The sequence below is a fragment of the Psammomys obesus genome, unplaced genomic scaffold, assembly GCF_907164565.1.
Source record: "Psammomys obesus unplaced genomic scaffold, mPsaObe1.curated_primary_1811, whole genome shotgun sequence".
Taxonomy (NCBI): Eukaryota; Metazoa; Chordata; class Mammalia; order Rodentia; family Muridae; genus Psammomys; species Psammomys obesus.
Genome location: NW_026593286.1, coordinates 11,609,558 through 11,624,556, shown reverse-complemented (window position 1 = coordinate 11,624,556; position 14,999 = coordinate 11,609,558). Strand labels below are relative to the sequence as shown.

The window sequence follows — 14,999 nt, the reverse complement described above, 5'->3', positions numbered from 1 at the left end:
CTTGAACATTTGATTGACTGCAAAACGGCCACAGTTATGCTTATTTTTAAAAATTTTTTTCTTATAATATTTTTATCTTATGTTAATTGGTGTTTTGCCTGCATGTATGTCTATGTGAGGGTACCAGAAGCCCTGGAATTGGAGTTATAGACAAGTGTGAGTTGCCATGTGGGTACCAGGAATTGAACCTAGGTTGTCTGGAAGAGCAGCCAGTGCTCTTAATCGCTGAGACATCTCTCCAGCCCCCATAGTTATACTTGTAACTAGAACTCACACATAAACCAGAGGCAGTAGGTGAATGCCACGGGAACTTGCCAAACTAAGGTTAAGGGCTGTTGAGAAGCAGGCATCGTCTGTGAATCTAAGGCAATGGTCACTGTTATTTCTTTAGTTCTCCCTCATCTCAATTTGAGATTGGAATCTTTACTTTTGTCCAGTGAGCTTAAGAAGTGTTAGTTGTACAGAGCAGTAGACTTCCCCTGTAAAGATGATGACGGATTCTTTTTTATACTTTTGGGTTTGCTCAGTGATAATCATTCTACAACTCTGAGTCTCCTGTCAATCTTCATCTTTAAGGCGGTCATGGAAAGTCTTGATGATCCATGCTAACTGTAACCACAGGTTTAGCAAATAGCCCATTTCCAACGAACACCTAAAGGCATCTGACGATGAACTTTGGGGGTTCCAGGAGTTATTATGTTCCCATACATATCTTGTAATTTATTTTTTAATGGTGCAAATTGAGGCATTTGCTGATAATGTTTTATTTCCCCTTTTATTTTTTAAATCAATACTCCAAGGTTCATATGCCCACAGTTCAAAACTACAATCTCTATAACAACAGTCTGCTGTTATTTACAGATCTGGCATTTCCCACTTAACTTTCTGAAACAAATGAAAGAAAGGAATTTATATTATCTCAGCTCAAAACTCAACAATCTTCAATGACATAGGCAACACTGGAACAAAAGATGGCAGTCACCAGGAAAAAAACTATGTTGAAGGATTTAAAATAGTGGTAGAACAATATGGATGGGAATGTCACGGTGTTTTAGAGTGGTACTAGGGCGCAGTTTTTAAAAAGCGGGTCTTATGAGAGAATGCTTCACTAACTGCAGGCCGTATAGTGTCATACATCAGTGTGCCTTGGCCCTGCTCAGCAGGTCTTCTGATCTCCATATCTCCTTGTCCCTGAGTTCTGCCTTTGACTCATTTCTTAAATGCATATCCAGTCCATCATTTGGTTTACTGGCGTGTGGACTGGTTTTATGTCAACTTTATATACAAACTAGTTATCTTAAAGAAGGGAACTTCAATTGAGAAAATGCCTCCATAAGATCTGACTGTAGAGCAGTATTTTAATTAGACACTGATGGGGGAGGGCCCAGCCCATTGTGGGTGGTTCCATCTCTGGGCTGGTGGTCCCAGATTCTGTAAAAAAGCAGGCGGAGCAAGCCATGAGGAGCAAGCCAGTAAGCAGCACTCCTCCATGGCCTCAGCATCAGCTCCTGCCTCTAGGCTTTTGCCCTGTTTGTGTTCCTGTCCTGACTTCCTCAACATCCACATCGAAGTATAAGCCAAATAAATCCTTTCCTTCCCAATTTGCTTTTTGTTCATGGTGTTTTGTAACAGCAACAGAAACCCTAAGAGAGCTGCCACTTTCACTGAGTTCTTTTTCATAACTTGTTTACTTGTGAGTCTCTAACTTAACATTCTAGTTTTTTTAAACAGTAGGAAATGTACGCTAAAACATCCCCTGAAAACCATCCCCAAATAACATCCGGATAATTCTACCTACAGATGTCATTACCCTAATTTCTATAGTACTGGGGGGGGGGGAGGGCAGTGGATAACGACGTTTTACAAACATTAACAAAGTGCAGTGCCTGGGAAATCTAGACAGTGTACTGGGAGGCATTTCATCCTGGACAGCACCAGGAAGAGTTATTTTTGTGTCCTGCATTCAGGACACAGAGGTTCAGGGAATTCAGGGACCGACCCTAGAGTCCCATATTTTCCAAACCAAACATGCTGGCCATGTCATTCGACCATCTGGTTTCTCCCACGGAACTTGGAGATTCAGAGTTCTGTAAGGCCACAAAGATAAATGTCTGTTCCCCAAGCAGCAATCTGAACACGGTTAATGTGAAGGAATGACAAGAGAATAATTCACCTTCTCAGCCCTTCATCATCCCTGTCACACGCCCCACAGATCCCCTCAGATGTCTGCTGGAACTTGTCATTGTATAACATCGTCATTGTTTAACTCCACAGATTAACTTGAATGCACTTTTATTTAGTCCTGAGGAAAAGTCAAAAGACTAACTTGGAGCAGGAGTCCCTTGTGTGCAGAAAGGCAGAGTTGGCTTTCATCCCCCCAGATGGATTTATTCCTAGAACAATCAGAAACAGGCTAGTATTGCCTGGCTACTGCAGTTATTATTAGTAGGCAGCTAGTATATATGCTGTTCAACTTGAAATCATGCATGAACTCTGGAACTGCAGCCCACCACCCCTGAGCTGAAGGGCGAGGCCAAGCATATATTTAAATGATGTATGCAAGTCTCTGGGTTTTCAGAATTGATCAAATATCCTTATTCTGGCGCCAACTGTTTTAAAAATGACCGACATCCCAATTTATCTTTTTGGAGTCTTGAGCTTCTCTTTCTAGCAAGGGGACTGGAATCTGTAATCTAAAATTCTCAACATTTTGCTATTCTATACAGTCCTCGTTGGAAATTTTTGTCAGTACTGGGCAGCATGCTGAAGAATGGCACACCCATGTGCTCACTGTTAAGCCAGGAGTAGCTTACCTGGGTCTCTGTAGTGTGTTGGTGTGGCTGCTAGCACTGCTCTGAGTTCAAAACCATTGAAATCCTCCTGAGAGACACAGCATTGGACAAGTTTACTATCTGATGTGCCTACACTGTCCAGCACAGCAGCAAGAAATGCAGGCCTGTGACAGTACAGACAGGACATGGAAGAGGGACAACAAACATGACCAGCCTGGCATGAGGAAGGAGATATTAAATGGTCATGGCCAGGCTGTAGTAAAGAGAAGACTGTATGTGACCGCACTGAAGCTGGAAAGAATATGTAGGGCAGGCAGGGCTACCCTCAAGAAGGTAAGTGGCAGGAAGACTCTGGCCAATGGCTACACAGGATACTTGTGCCTCTTCTGCTGGCCTGGGCATCATTTTATTTCTATCTGTTTTGTTACGGCCCATTTGCCAACTTGATGATGCTGCCAATTATCCACTTTAGGAGACTATTCTGGGGACAAGAGAAGAATGATACATTTTTAATACACCTTAAACACTCAGATTAGCAGTTGACCTAGTCTCCTTTCTGTCCTCTCTGAATAATTTAAAGATATGAAATGGTCAATTTTTGTTGTTGTTGTGTCTAGTTTCTGTTTTAGTCAAAGAAAGGAACACTTACGAGGAGAGTGTAAAGGTAAGCTAGGGTCGGCTGTGGATCATTCACAGGTTTGGTAGCTCAGCAGTGTGGATGCAAGCACTGCCCTGAGTTCAAAAGCAGTTCAACAAATCCCTCGGAGATGTACGACTTAGCACAGGTTCGCTATGAGCTGTGCCTGCACTGTCCAATGCAGAGCCAAAGCTATCGATGGCCAAGGAGTGCTTGAAAAGTGGCTAATTCAACATGTGAATTTGTTTTTCATTTTGCTTCATTTTAAGCAATTTAAAACTAACAGTCGATAATCTAGGTAATAATTGGAAAACATTTAATTTTCAAAAAACGAAGCGTGGGGAATTTATTCTTTTATAAGAACTCCAACTATCAAGCCAATGTTTTTGATAATAACTTAGAGTTCACACTGAACCGTGCTCCAAGTGTAAAGGCACACTGGGTTTCTGTGCGTGTGCGTGGACATCTACATGCATGGGTGGGATGGCCAGTGCATGTGTGTAGGTGGCAGCTAGAGGCTGGGAGCGTTCCTTTATCTTTAGAAAAAGGATGTCTTCAGCGCTCATTGTTGTGACCAGGCTGCTTGGACAGCGAGCCCCTGAGATCTGCCGCACTGAGACGACGCGTATGTGCCACCATGCCCAGCATTTTTAAGGATGCTGGGGATCCCAACTCAACTCCTCATGCTGCTTGTGCTGGGGGCTCTTTGCCTACGGTTCCATCTCCCCACCCCCCAGTTTTAAACATTACTTACCATTGTTAATATTTCCGGATTTTGTATCATTTTTAAAACTGGTAAGTGATTCACAAAGAAATAGTTACATAATAATTTCCAAAGAACAAGCTAGCGGTAGATAATGTGAACGAGAAACTCAAACAACCTTGTATGCTCTCTAATAATCGTGTGACTATTCTACTAAATAAATATCAAAGTGCCGTGTTAAACAAAAATCCATGCTTGCCTTCCCATCTTTTCACATATTCCATGAAACACAAGTTTCTTTTTAGCAATCCAATTCTTTTTCCTAAAATAACCATAAAGTAAATGAAATTTGTAAATGCATTTTATCAAGACAGTAAAAAGCCAATAAAATAACTAGAATTTACTGGCCTCTTCCTAATCACCAGAATTCATTATAGACTGTTACTTGTATTTATCTATTGAGTCTTTGAAATAACCTCCTGAGGTAGTATGGCAGACAGAGTTATAGTTCCTTAAGCATGTAAACCTTCTAATCTCACAAAGTTAGCAGTGTATCATTTACAGGACAGGAAGGAGATAAAGCTGTAAGAGGAGATAAGATTACCAACCTGCAGATGAGGAAAGCCTGGATTACTGGGTTAATTACAGAGTCTTCAGGGAAGCAGAAGAGTCAGGGGGCAGAGCCATATGGAGATGCTTCGCCATTGGCTTTGAAAGCTGAGAGCTTACAGGTAGACATGTTGAGATAATAAACACCAGGCACAAAGAGAGAAGCTACAGAAGAAATAATTGAGATAATGACCCAGGGCTCATACAATCAGCAGGTGGTTTGGTATGAGATTCAGAACACACACTCTGACCCTTAACTCAGGAAGCACTATAAAAATTAGGAATGACACATGGCAGTTTCTTGTGTCCTGTCATAGCAGAGAGTGGTCTCTGTCTTCTTAGCATCTTGTCATTTTCCAGGTCTCTGAACAATGGCTACTTCACTGGATGTGGCTAGATGCACAATGGTTAAAGCCCTAAAACTGCAGCTCTCCCTGAAGTACCTACCAATCAGGATTATGAGCTTACAGCCATTTCAGTCAGACTATTGTCACCTGTGCCCAGTGACACTGTGACTCTGTTCCTCAGTCTTCTGTCCACTCTAGTTCTGTACTGGATTCCTGATGTTTAGACAACTGGTGACACATTCCACGCATGGCACAGTGAATGAATCTTTTAAAATATAATATAAAATAAAACAGATTTTAGAAAATGAAGTATATCAGTCAGCCGTCTGTGGCTGAGACAAAGTAGCCATAGATTATCAACTTAGGGGGAGAGGCTCATTTTGAGTCAGTTCTTTTTTTTTTTTTTTTTTTTTTACTGTTAAGTTTAGCATTTCTTTCTCTTTTTTTTTGAATTTTATTTTTTTTTTATCAATTACATTTTATTAACTCTGTATCCCAGCCGTGTCCCGTTCCGTTCCCTCATTCCCTCCCAGTCCCTCCCTCCCTCTCTCATCTCCACCGTGACCCTTTCCAAGTCCACTGATGGGGGGGGAACCTCCTCCCCATTCATCTGATCCTGTTTTATCAGGTATCTTCAGGACTGGCTGCAAAGCCCTCCTCTGTGGCCTAACAGGACTGCTCCTCCCTTGGGGGGTGGGGAGGCCAAAGAGCCAGTCATTGAGTTCCTGTTAGAAATAGTCCTTGTTCCCCTCACTTTGGGAAACCAATTGGTTACTGAGCTACCACAGGCTACATCTGAGCAGAGGTTCTAGGTTATATCCATACATGGTCCCTGGTTGAATGTCAGTCTCAGAAAAGACCCTGTGCCCAGATATATTTGGTCCTTGTGGAGCTCCTATCCTTTCCCCATCAGACTAACTCCCCTTCTTTCTTATGATTCCCTGTACTCTGCCAAAGGTTTGGTCATGAGTCTTTGCTTTGAAAACACTGCTAGTTAGAGTCTTTCAGATGCGCTCAGTAGACTCGTGTCATACGTTCAATGCACATCCCATCTGTCTTTCTAAACGAGGATTGATCATCTTACTGCATGTCCACTCAAGCAAAACAAAGCGACAGAGGTCCTGAACTCCTAACATTGCATCCAAGGACTAATCTTACCGACTTTACCTCCTTCCACTACACATCAATTCTTAAAGGTCCCACCACATCCAGATAGCACCATAGACTCAGGGCCAATCTGTAACACCCAGGTATTTGAGAATAACTCCAGATCCAAACCATAGCAGGAATTTCAACAATCCTAAACTGTAGTCCCTCAACTAAGCAAATCAGACCCATGAAGCTAAAACCTGAAAGAGTGAATTGCCTTTTTAGGAAAATCTCATTGAAGAAGCAAGACAAATTGCTACATTTGTATTTGATTTGCAAAAGACACATGTGACTTTCAATTGTATCACTACTTTTTTTTTTTTTTTCCAATTTCTCAGTTATAACACTATTATTTCATAAGATCACTGTTTAGGGTTAGGGTCATACTGAATCATAGAGTTGAAGGATAAGCCTAAAACCCACTCTTCCACACAGGAAAGAAACTCTGAAAGCAAATACTTAAAAATTATATTTGATTATATTTTAAAAATTAAAAGATTTTTTAATATCAGTAATTTGAATTCATTATTTTTCTAGACATATAACAAGATATTTTTATTTGGTAATATAATCTTTACGACCTTTACACAATGGCTTCTCCCAAAGCATCATATCACCAAGCTAGAATATTTTATACATACACAGACATGCACAAAAACACACACATATACACACACACACACACACACACAAATTTATTTATATCTACGTCTATCTGTATAGTTGACTCTGTGCACTGGTTTTGATTTACATAACTGATTATCACAGCTTTTTATTTTTTTAATTTTTAAATTTCTTATTATAATTTATTCATTTTGTATCCCAGCATAGCCCCCTCCCTCGTCCCCTGCAATCCCACCTTCCCTCCTTCTTCTCCCTCCCCCAGTAGGGAAGTAGGGGAGGTCCTCCTCCCTTTTCACCTGACCCTAGACTATCAGGTCTTATCAGGACTGGCTGCGTTGTCTTCCTCTGTGGCCTGGTAAGGCTGCTGCCCCACCCCCACCTCATGAGGAGTTAATCAAAGAGCCAAACACTGAGTTCATGTCAGAAACAGCCGCTATTCCCCTTACTAGGGAACCCACTTGGAGACTAAGCTACAGGGGTTCTAGGTTATCTCCATGCATGGTCCTTGGTTGGAGTAGCAGTCTCAGAAAAGATCCCTGGGCCCAGATTTTTTGGTTCTGTTGGTCTCCTTGTGGAGCTCCTGTCTCCTCCAGGTCTTCCTATCTCCCCCTTCTTTCATACGATTCCCTGCACTCTGCCCAAAGTTTGGCTATGAGTCTCAGCATCTGCTTTGATACCCTGCTGGGTAGAATCTTTCAGAGGCCTTCTGTGGTAGGCTCCTGTCCTGTTCCCTGTTTTCCCCCCTCCAATGTCTACCCGTGACTTTCTGCTTTTCTTTGTCATATTATAGGCTTTAATTTTAAAATTTGTTCCTTATCATTTTGAAAACTGGTGTAACTTAGAAAACTATAACGATGCACTATTATTTGGACAAGCGGATGCCATATGTTATTTGAGTTCTGTAAGCCTTTTCCTGAAAGATTTATGTTGTTAATTACTAAGCTCCAATCATATTCAATTAATTCTTCTACCCAGGAAGAAGACACTCAGAGCATTTGTCTCTTCTCTATGGCTTCATGATTCAGTTGAAAATTAGTTCACGTGCAAAAATTACTGCCAAAGATTCTCAAGGCTTTTCGGCTCCATGTTGTACTATTTTTGGCACACCATTTAAACTCAGTTTCCATTATTTACATGGGATTCCCTTCCTAAGGGAGTCTTCAGTTGGTATATTCAAATCCATTCTCACTAAAGCAGAGAACATTAACTTGGGATTTAGAGACCTTAAAAGCCTGTTCCTCATACAGCCATACAACAAATATGCAACTGGGCAAAGAATGTGAAGAATCCTTCTACCAAAGTTTTATTAGACTATTTAGTAGAAGGTCATAAAGAGATTACTTTTTTCCTCAGAAGTAGTTCCCATATCAAACTTTTCTTTAATCCTTATTTTGTTCACCAAGCATATATATATAAACAAATAAGTCCCAGAGAGATGTAATTATTTTTATAAATAATTCTTTCTTTCCTTCATCTTGTTTCTCATCCTGGTGTTTAAAGTACTTGAGCAAGAAGCAAGGATTATTGTGTTTTCACTTTGAAAAGACATCCAAATGTGGAAAGTCAAACAGTAACTCAAGCAGAGCTATACCAACAAACTCCTTGGCTTCTGGTTTTGGACCACTCTCTGTAGCATCCTCTGAGAATGGATATGGAAGAAACACATTAACTCATAATGCAAAGGGCCCTCCTTGCCTTGCTGCATGATTTACCCAGTGGGTAGCAGATCATCACTGTTCAGATAAAGAGGCTCACTGCTAGGCTAAGGTAGCCGTTTTCCATCCCCACATCACACTGCCACAGTTGACTCTGAAATGTCAATCACAAACCCACATTTTTGCATTCTGGTTCCCTAGCCTGTGGTGCTACCTTAAAGGTTAAGGGACATTTGATATGTGGCACTTTGTTGAAGAACATTGGTGTGGAAGGACGGGCCTTTGACGGTTATGGCCTCACCCTAGTTCCAGTCTTGCTCACTCTACTAGGTCCTTCCTTGCAGTGTATGGTCTCTGTCATATGTTTTTGCCACCATGAGCACTTCCATGCCTTCTCTGTTAAGATGGACGTAAATCTCCCCAATCTATATGTTAAAAAGTAAATCCTTGCTCACCCAAATTGCTTTTGCATGGACTTTGTAACAGTGCTAAGAAAAGCAACTAACAGAAATATTAACTGGTATACAATGTTGATTCTATAAGGTGAATACTTCAACAGACAGGACAGACTCCTTTCCCTATGCCAAACACAGAGGTGATCCAAAATGTTCAGGTCATTTGGGTTTTAGTTAAATAAGATACTTGAGACTCCAACCTTTGTTCTTTCGGCTCCAAATTTACAAGTCACTGTTCAATCCCACTAGCTCCTAGATCCTCAGGTAAGTAATGGGCACCCAGAAGAAAATCCAAGTTCCTTCAGATAAACTGGATAGTACAATATACTACAGAAGTCATAAATAAGGACAAAAGAAGAGTCCTTAATGATTGAGGCCTTGTCAGTTAACAGACAAGGGAAGGCAAATTTTTCTGTTACTATAGTATTTTAGAATTGTATAGTGTTTCAGACTTGGTAAACCATCTATCTTCTCTGTATCCCTCTGGCCTTTTCTCTTTCTTCCTTTCTCCTTTTTATATTTGGTTTCTTCCATTAATTTTATTCCATCTTACATCTGTGAAAACCATTCTTATTTCATGGGCTGTGAGCTAAAGATAGAACTTGATGTAAACCCTTTATAATTCACTAATACATTGGATGTAGAAAACGCTACAGTATCAAAGGATAGCTTATGATACATGTCTTGGGGTGACAATTGTAATGAAGAGTCACTGAAGGTGATAAGTGCACATTATTGACTGGCAGTGGTTTCACTGTCTAGACTTACCACACATTTAGACTATTGTCACATCTCTTGATCTTTGATCAAAAGTAAAAATTAAACCATAGTTGCCTTTATGCAAATACTGTATCCTTGTCATGGCCGAACTTAAATTTAAGACATCTACTGTTTCAGAATCATCTCAAAATGTTTATTGATTTTTAAAATGTTTCACCTTCTAGTTGAGACTTGTGAATCTGTTGTGTGAGGATTTGTTATATAGCCAGTCGGAGATAGACGCCTGCCTGACAGTTGCTTCCCAGTCCCTTCTTGTGTCAATGGATACTCATTCTTTATTTGAGAGGAAGGAAAAAAGACTTGAAAATGAAGAAAACCTCTGGGGTTAGCAGACATGATAAATTACAGGAATTAACTAGAAAATACATCTATCTAAAATAAATTAGGTAAGATTTATCAAAGCAGGCTATAAGTAGAATAAAAAATAATTTATAAATATTTTGAGTGACTGAGGAAATAACTTAGTTAAAAAATGCTTGTTGTAAAAGGCTCTGGAACACACATAAAAAAAACCTGGCTGTTTTAATTGCTATTTTACGACCTGAAAATCCTGTACTGGATAGGGAGAGACAGGCAGATCATGGAGGCTTGCGGCTAGGCAGCCTAGCATAATCAGAAAGTTTTCAGCAGTTGAGAAAGATTGTCTGAAAAGAAAAAGAAAAAACAAAACAGAAAACTGTTCTAAGGAGTGAAACCCAAGCTTGGGTTCTGTCTTCATACCAACAGCTACACACATGCAACACCACCACACAGATTTCTGTAATTTCTCCCATCAGAAAATTTTCTGCACTACAGGCAAATTAGAACTTCGAAGAAATGTGTTCATTTTTCTTTTTTTTTTTTTTTACCAGTTAATCTTCACTGGATTTTAATAGTCTCAGCTGTTAGGATTCATGTGTCTCTGATCAATGCCAAAAGGATTACATCCTTCATTTTCATGTTTAGTAAATCTCTTCATTTGGACCACACACCCAAACTACAATCACGAAAGTCCTAAGCTGATTTCTGCGCAACACTTAGAAGGACTAAAGTGAAGTTCGTGGGTCAAGACATCTGTATTCAAGCCCCAAGTGACAATCCCGTACCTGCAGGACAGCCACCGTCAACCCTGGTGTTCGCCGTCCTCCTTAATTCACTCCTGTACATTTTAATTAAGGGCTAAGAGTTGACAGAGCATTTCATCCTGGTACTGACTGCTTAAGAAATGTCAATCTGCGGATTCTTACCTAATTGTAGTCTATTAAAGGCATTGATCTGGGTAACACTGAAGCAACAGCCACAACAAAAGGAAAACTCCAAACCTAGACAGACTTACTCCATGCCAAGTTCCTGTGTACCACTTACACAAGAAATAAATATAAATAGTAAAATAGCAATTAAAAGTTTAGCCTGAGACAGGCTGGATGGTGATATGTGCTTAACTGTCAAATGGACTTACACATTACAAATAATACAGGTCACTAGAAAAGTGATCTTTCGCCCATTCATCAGTCATTTATTGGAATTTACACTGGGCCAGGCTTTACCTCTCCGTATGAATTTCCTTCAAACTGCAGAGTCACATATTTAGCTTCCTACTTGACATTACCAGCATAGACCTGTAAGGCATTGAGAACTCACCACCTTTACAATTGACTAATCTTGTTCCCGAGCTCCTGTTCTCATACACTTTTCTACTGGAGGACAAGTTGGTTCTGAATGCACAGGTCAAAACTTAACAGCAGGGGCTGGAGAGATCTCTCAGCAATTAAGAGCGCTTGCTGCTCTTGCAGAGGACCTGGGATCAGTTTCCAAGAGCTACATTTAGTGGCCCCTAACAACCAGTAAACCAGTCCCATGAGACTGGATGCCTTCTGTGGGTACCAAGCACAAACATGGTTCAGATGCATGCGAAAAAAAAAAAAAACATTCAAAGACATAAGATAAAAATAAACCCTTTAAAGAAATGTGTATGTAAACCCAGATTTCTCTCTTTCTCCTTACACTTGGTAAGTAACTCATAGCAAAGCCTAGTTGCTGTGCTATTGGAATATGTCCAGAATCCAAACACTTCTCACAAACTGGAAGACAACTTTAGCTGGAGTCAGTGAAATAGCTTTCTGACTGCTAATGCTCCCATTGCTCCTAATTTCACCTTCTGAGGCCCTAGAGCCTGTTACTCTCTCTAGAGACTCACAACTCATGAGTTGAACTTCAAATTCATTGGGTTGAAGGGTCTCAAGGCGAAGAGGTTAGCTTCTCATCTTTCAAAGCTGACCCACACTCTTCATAGTGGCATCCCGGGTGATCCTCTATTGGAGTAACCAGAATTGCTTGAGAAAGCACAGCACCCCAGCATCCCCACTAGCTCTTCTCACCTCAAACCAGTAGAATCCAGAGGTGAAGGATCTACACACAGAGTATCTTCCACAGTGAGTCACAGAAGCAAAGGCTGTCAAAGCACCATCTTGGAAGGAGGACCATGCTTTCATTAACAAATTCACTCACTAAATAACCCAATGCAACACATCCAGAAGAAAAACCCTCGTGAAACGCGCCATCGTTTTCACACTTTGCAACCAGGGCAGAGAGATTTCTGATGTTTTTCTTCATTGTGCTACATGTATGAATTCTGGAGTTGTCCTAGAGGACATATTCAAGAGGCACAGTGACTTAGGACTCAGATATGTCACTCTAAGAGGTCCAGGATGGTTTTTCTTTTCTTCTTTCTTTCTATCTTTCTTTCTTCTTTCCTTCCTTTTTTCTTCCTTTCTTTCTTAATAAAAACTCAGTTAAGGTTTTAGCTCCATCTTTATTTTCTCTGAGGTGCAAACAAGGTGCAGAACATGCTGGCCTTTGGAATCAGTGGGCCTGTAGCCTGTGGTACTGACACTGAGGAGTTCTAGCATGTGAACACTGGGGTACAATCTTCTGACCTTCTAATTTGTCATCAGCAAGCTATGGTTAGACATGTTAAACTTTCGAATTGACACACTACAATTGCACACACTTATGGGGAGCCGTGTGATATTTCCGTCTATGTATTCACTGCATAATGTTCAGATTGGAGTAAGTATATTTATTTGCTCAAACATCTGTCATCTATTTGTGGTGAAAAAAAAACACTAGAAAGTCTTTATTTTATATTTTTAAACGTACTGTATGCTATCACAGCATGGTGAATTAGTTTTGTTTTCAGAGTTTAGGACTTTTCATTCATCCTAAAGTTACTGAAGCAAAATACGTAACAAAACATTAATTTACAACTCCCAACCTCCAAACACCACACACACATACATACACAAACACACACATACACACACACACACCCCAAAAATATTTTAGAGAAAATAGTTTTATTTATAGGATAAATTGATAAAACTTCAAACTATATGTATAAGAGTTACATGGGAAATTCTTTAGCATCCCATTCAATTCGGCTAAAAGAACTAGATAAATCAAAATGATACTGGAAAAATAGTTAATTAATGTTGAATAATTTAAAATATTTTACATAAATAAAAATTATAATCTAATTAGAAAAACTATTGGCATGTTCAACATATATAATCTCTGGATATATTGTACTATTAATAAGAGTTAGGAAAGAAAAGGACCTTTTTGATATTTGAGAGATTGCAAAGCCTTTTAAGTTTCATAGCAGTAATGACTATGAATTTTTTTGGACTAGATACAGCCATGCAGAGATAATCATAGCCCTAAATTGAAGGGCCATGCTGCTTTGTGAACTCAACCCTTGACCTGTCAAAGGAGTTGATGAACAGTGTTATGCTGTGGTCTCCTGTCACTCAGAGGCACACCCAGGGCCAAGTAACTTTCATTTAAGAACTGTCACTGCAACAGGTATTTTTTCATTCATGATTTCTATATCCTTCAACACTGAAATCTAAGAGAAAATAGAAAAGTCGATTGTGCTGAAAGTACCCTGACTTTAACACATTCCCAGTTTTGGAACATTCAGCACACCATCCTATCTCGAGGGGGGATTTCAATGACTAAGCAGATCTCTTCCCCAAATCATAAAGTAAGGAAGAATTCTGTCCTTGCTGTTCAAACACAGCCACAGAGCAACACTATCTGCTGCAATAAAAGCACAAATTTAAAATTTATATAATTTGACAATTGGCAGGAAAAAAAAACCTTGAAATGAAAACACCACACATTCCACAAAACTCCCAATATATCACTCTGATTTTGTGCCAAAGTTAACCAAGCATTTTGAAAAAGCATTTCCGTTTCAGAGTCAGGAAAAGGACAGAAATACAACCCCAGCTATCTTGACATTAGAGATCTAACTACCAGCATCTACAAAATGTGGTTGTTTATAGGTGATTTATAAAGAAATTCACATTATGGGATCGTATTACAAACTAGGACTTATAAAACAGAATTCACTGAAACTAAATATCAAAATTTTTTGCTCTTTTTTTTTTTTTTCTTCCATGCTGCAGAGTTAACAACATACAAATGCTAGGAAGCAGAGAATTTCTCAAACACACACGGCACATTTACATGACAGATCTAAGAGCAACAAAAATCAGCTCTCTGAATGTTAACAATGCTTCTGAGAGATTGTTTCCCCTCCCTCCAAACAGCAACAAGGAGGTAGAAAACTCTAGGTTACACGTATCTTGATCTGAAGCCAAACACCCAAACCTCCTAAATTGTAGTATCTATCTCCGTAATAACAGTTCAGTCAAGAGAGGCTGTTTGCCAAGAATACAGTACCATTATGAGGGTTCTGGGTCTACTCATTTCATCGTCACTGTCAAGAGGCACGATTTCATGGGATGGTTCCTCCTGGCGTCTTCTACAAATGTGTGGACAGCTCCTCTGGACCACAGTGCGAAAAGCTTGAAGTAGAACAATGCTGGCAGTGCAGCCCATCGCTGCATCCTGGAGCCTACGGAATAACTTCTATGTTGGTGCTGTGTTTGAAAAACAGTGGCTTCTTGTCCCTGGGAATGAGCCTACACGGCAGCTGCAGCCAGCTCACCCTCCAATCACTTCCTTGAGCTCTGATCATCTGATCACGGCCAAATAGCTTGGATGCAGAGATGGGAAAGATTTGATCCACGGAAACTGAACACACTCAACAACATCAGAGCATTTCATCCAGAGACAGTTTCTCAATGCAGTTTGAAAGCATGGTTTCTGTTTATCACAGTGACTGTCTTGGATTCCTGCTTCAGAGCTTCGGGTAAATACATTTTTCCTACACACACACACACACACACACACACACACA

The 14,999-nt window shown here is 40.1% G+C and overlaps 1 protein-coding gene across 5 annotated transcripts in view; it reads right to left on the bottom strand.

Annotated features, from left to right (window-relative positions):
• Dock10 (dedicator of cytokinesis 10) overlaps positions 1 to 14,638 on the bottom strand; it is a 201,357-nt gene extending 186,719 nt beyond the window's left edge. For all 5 annotated transcript variants that reach the window (XM_055616425.1, XM_055616424.1, XM_055616430.1 and 2 more), the window contains exon 1: positions 14,480 to 14,638. In XM_055616425.1, the coding sequence (XP_055472400.1) occupies positions 14,480 to 14,638 (159 nt within the window). The remainder of the gene's footprint in view (positions 1 to 14,479) is intronic.
• Between the last annotated feature and the right edge of the window lie 361 nt (positions 14,639 to 14,999).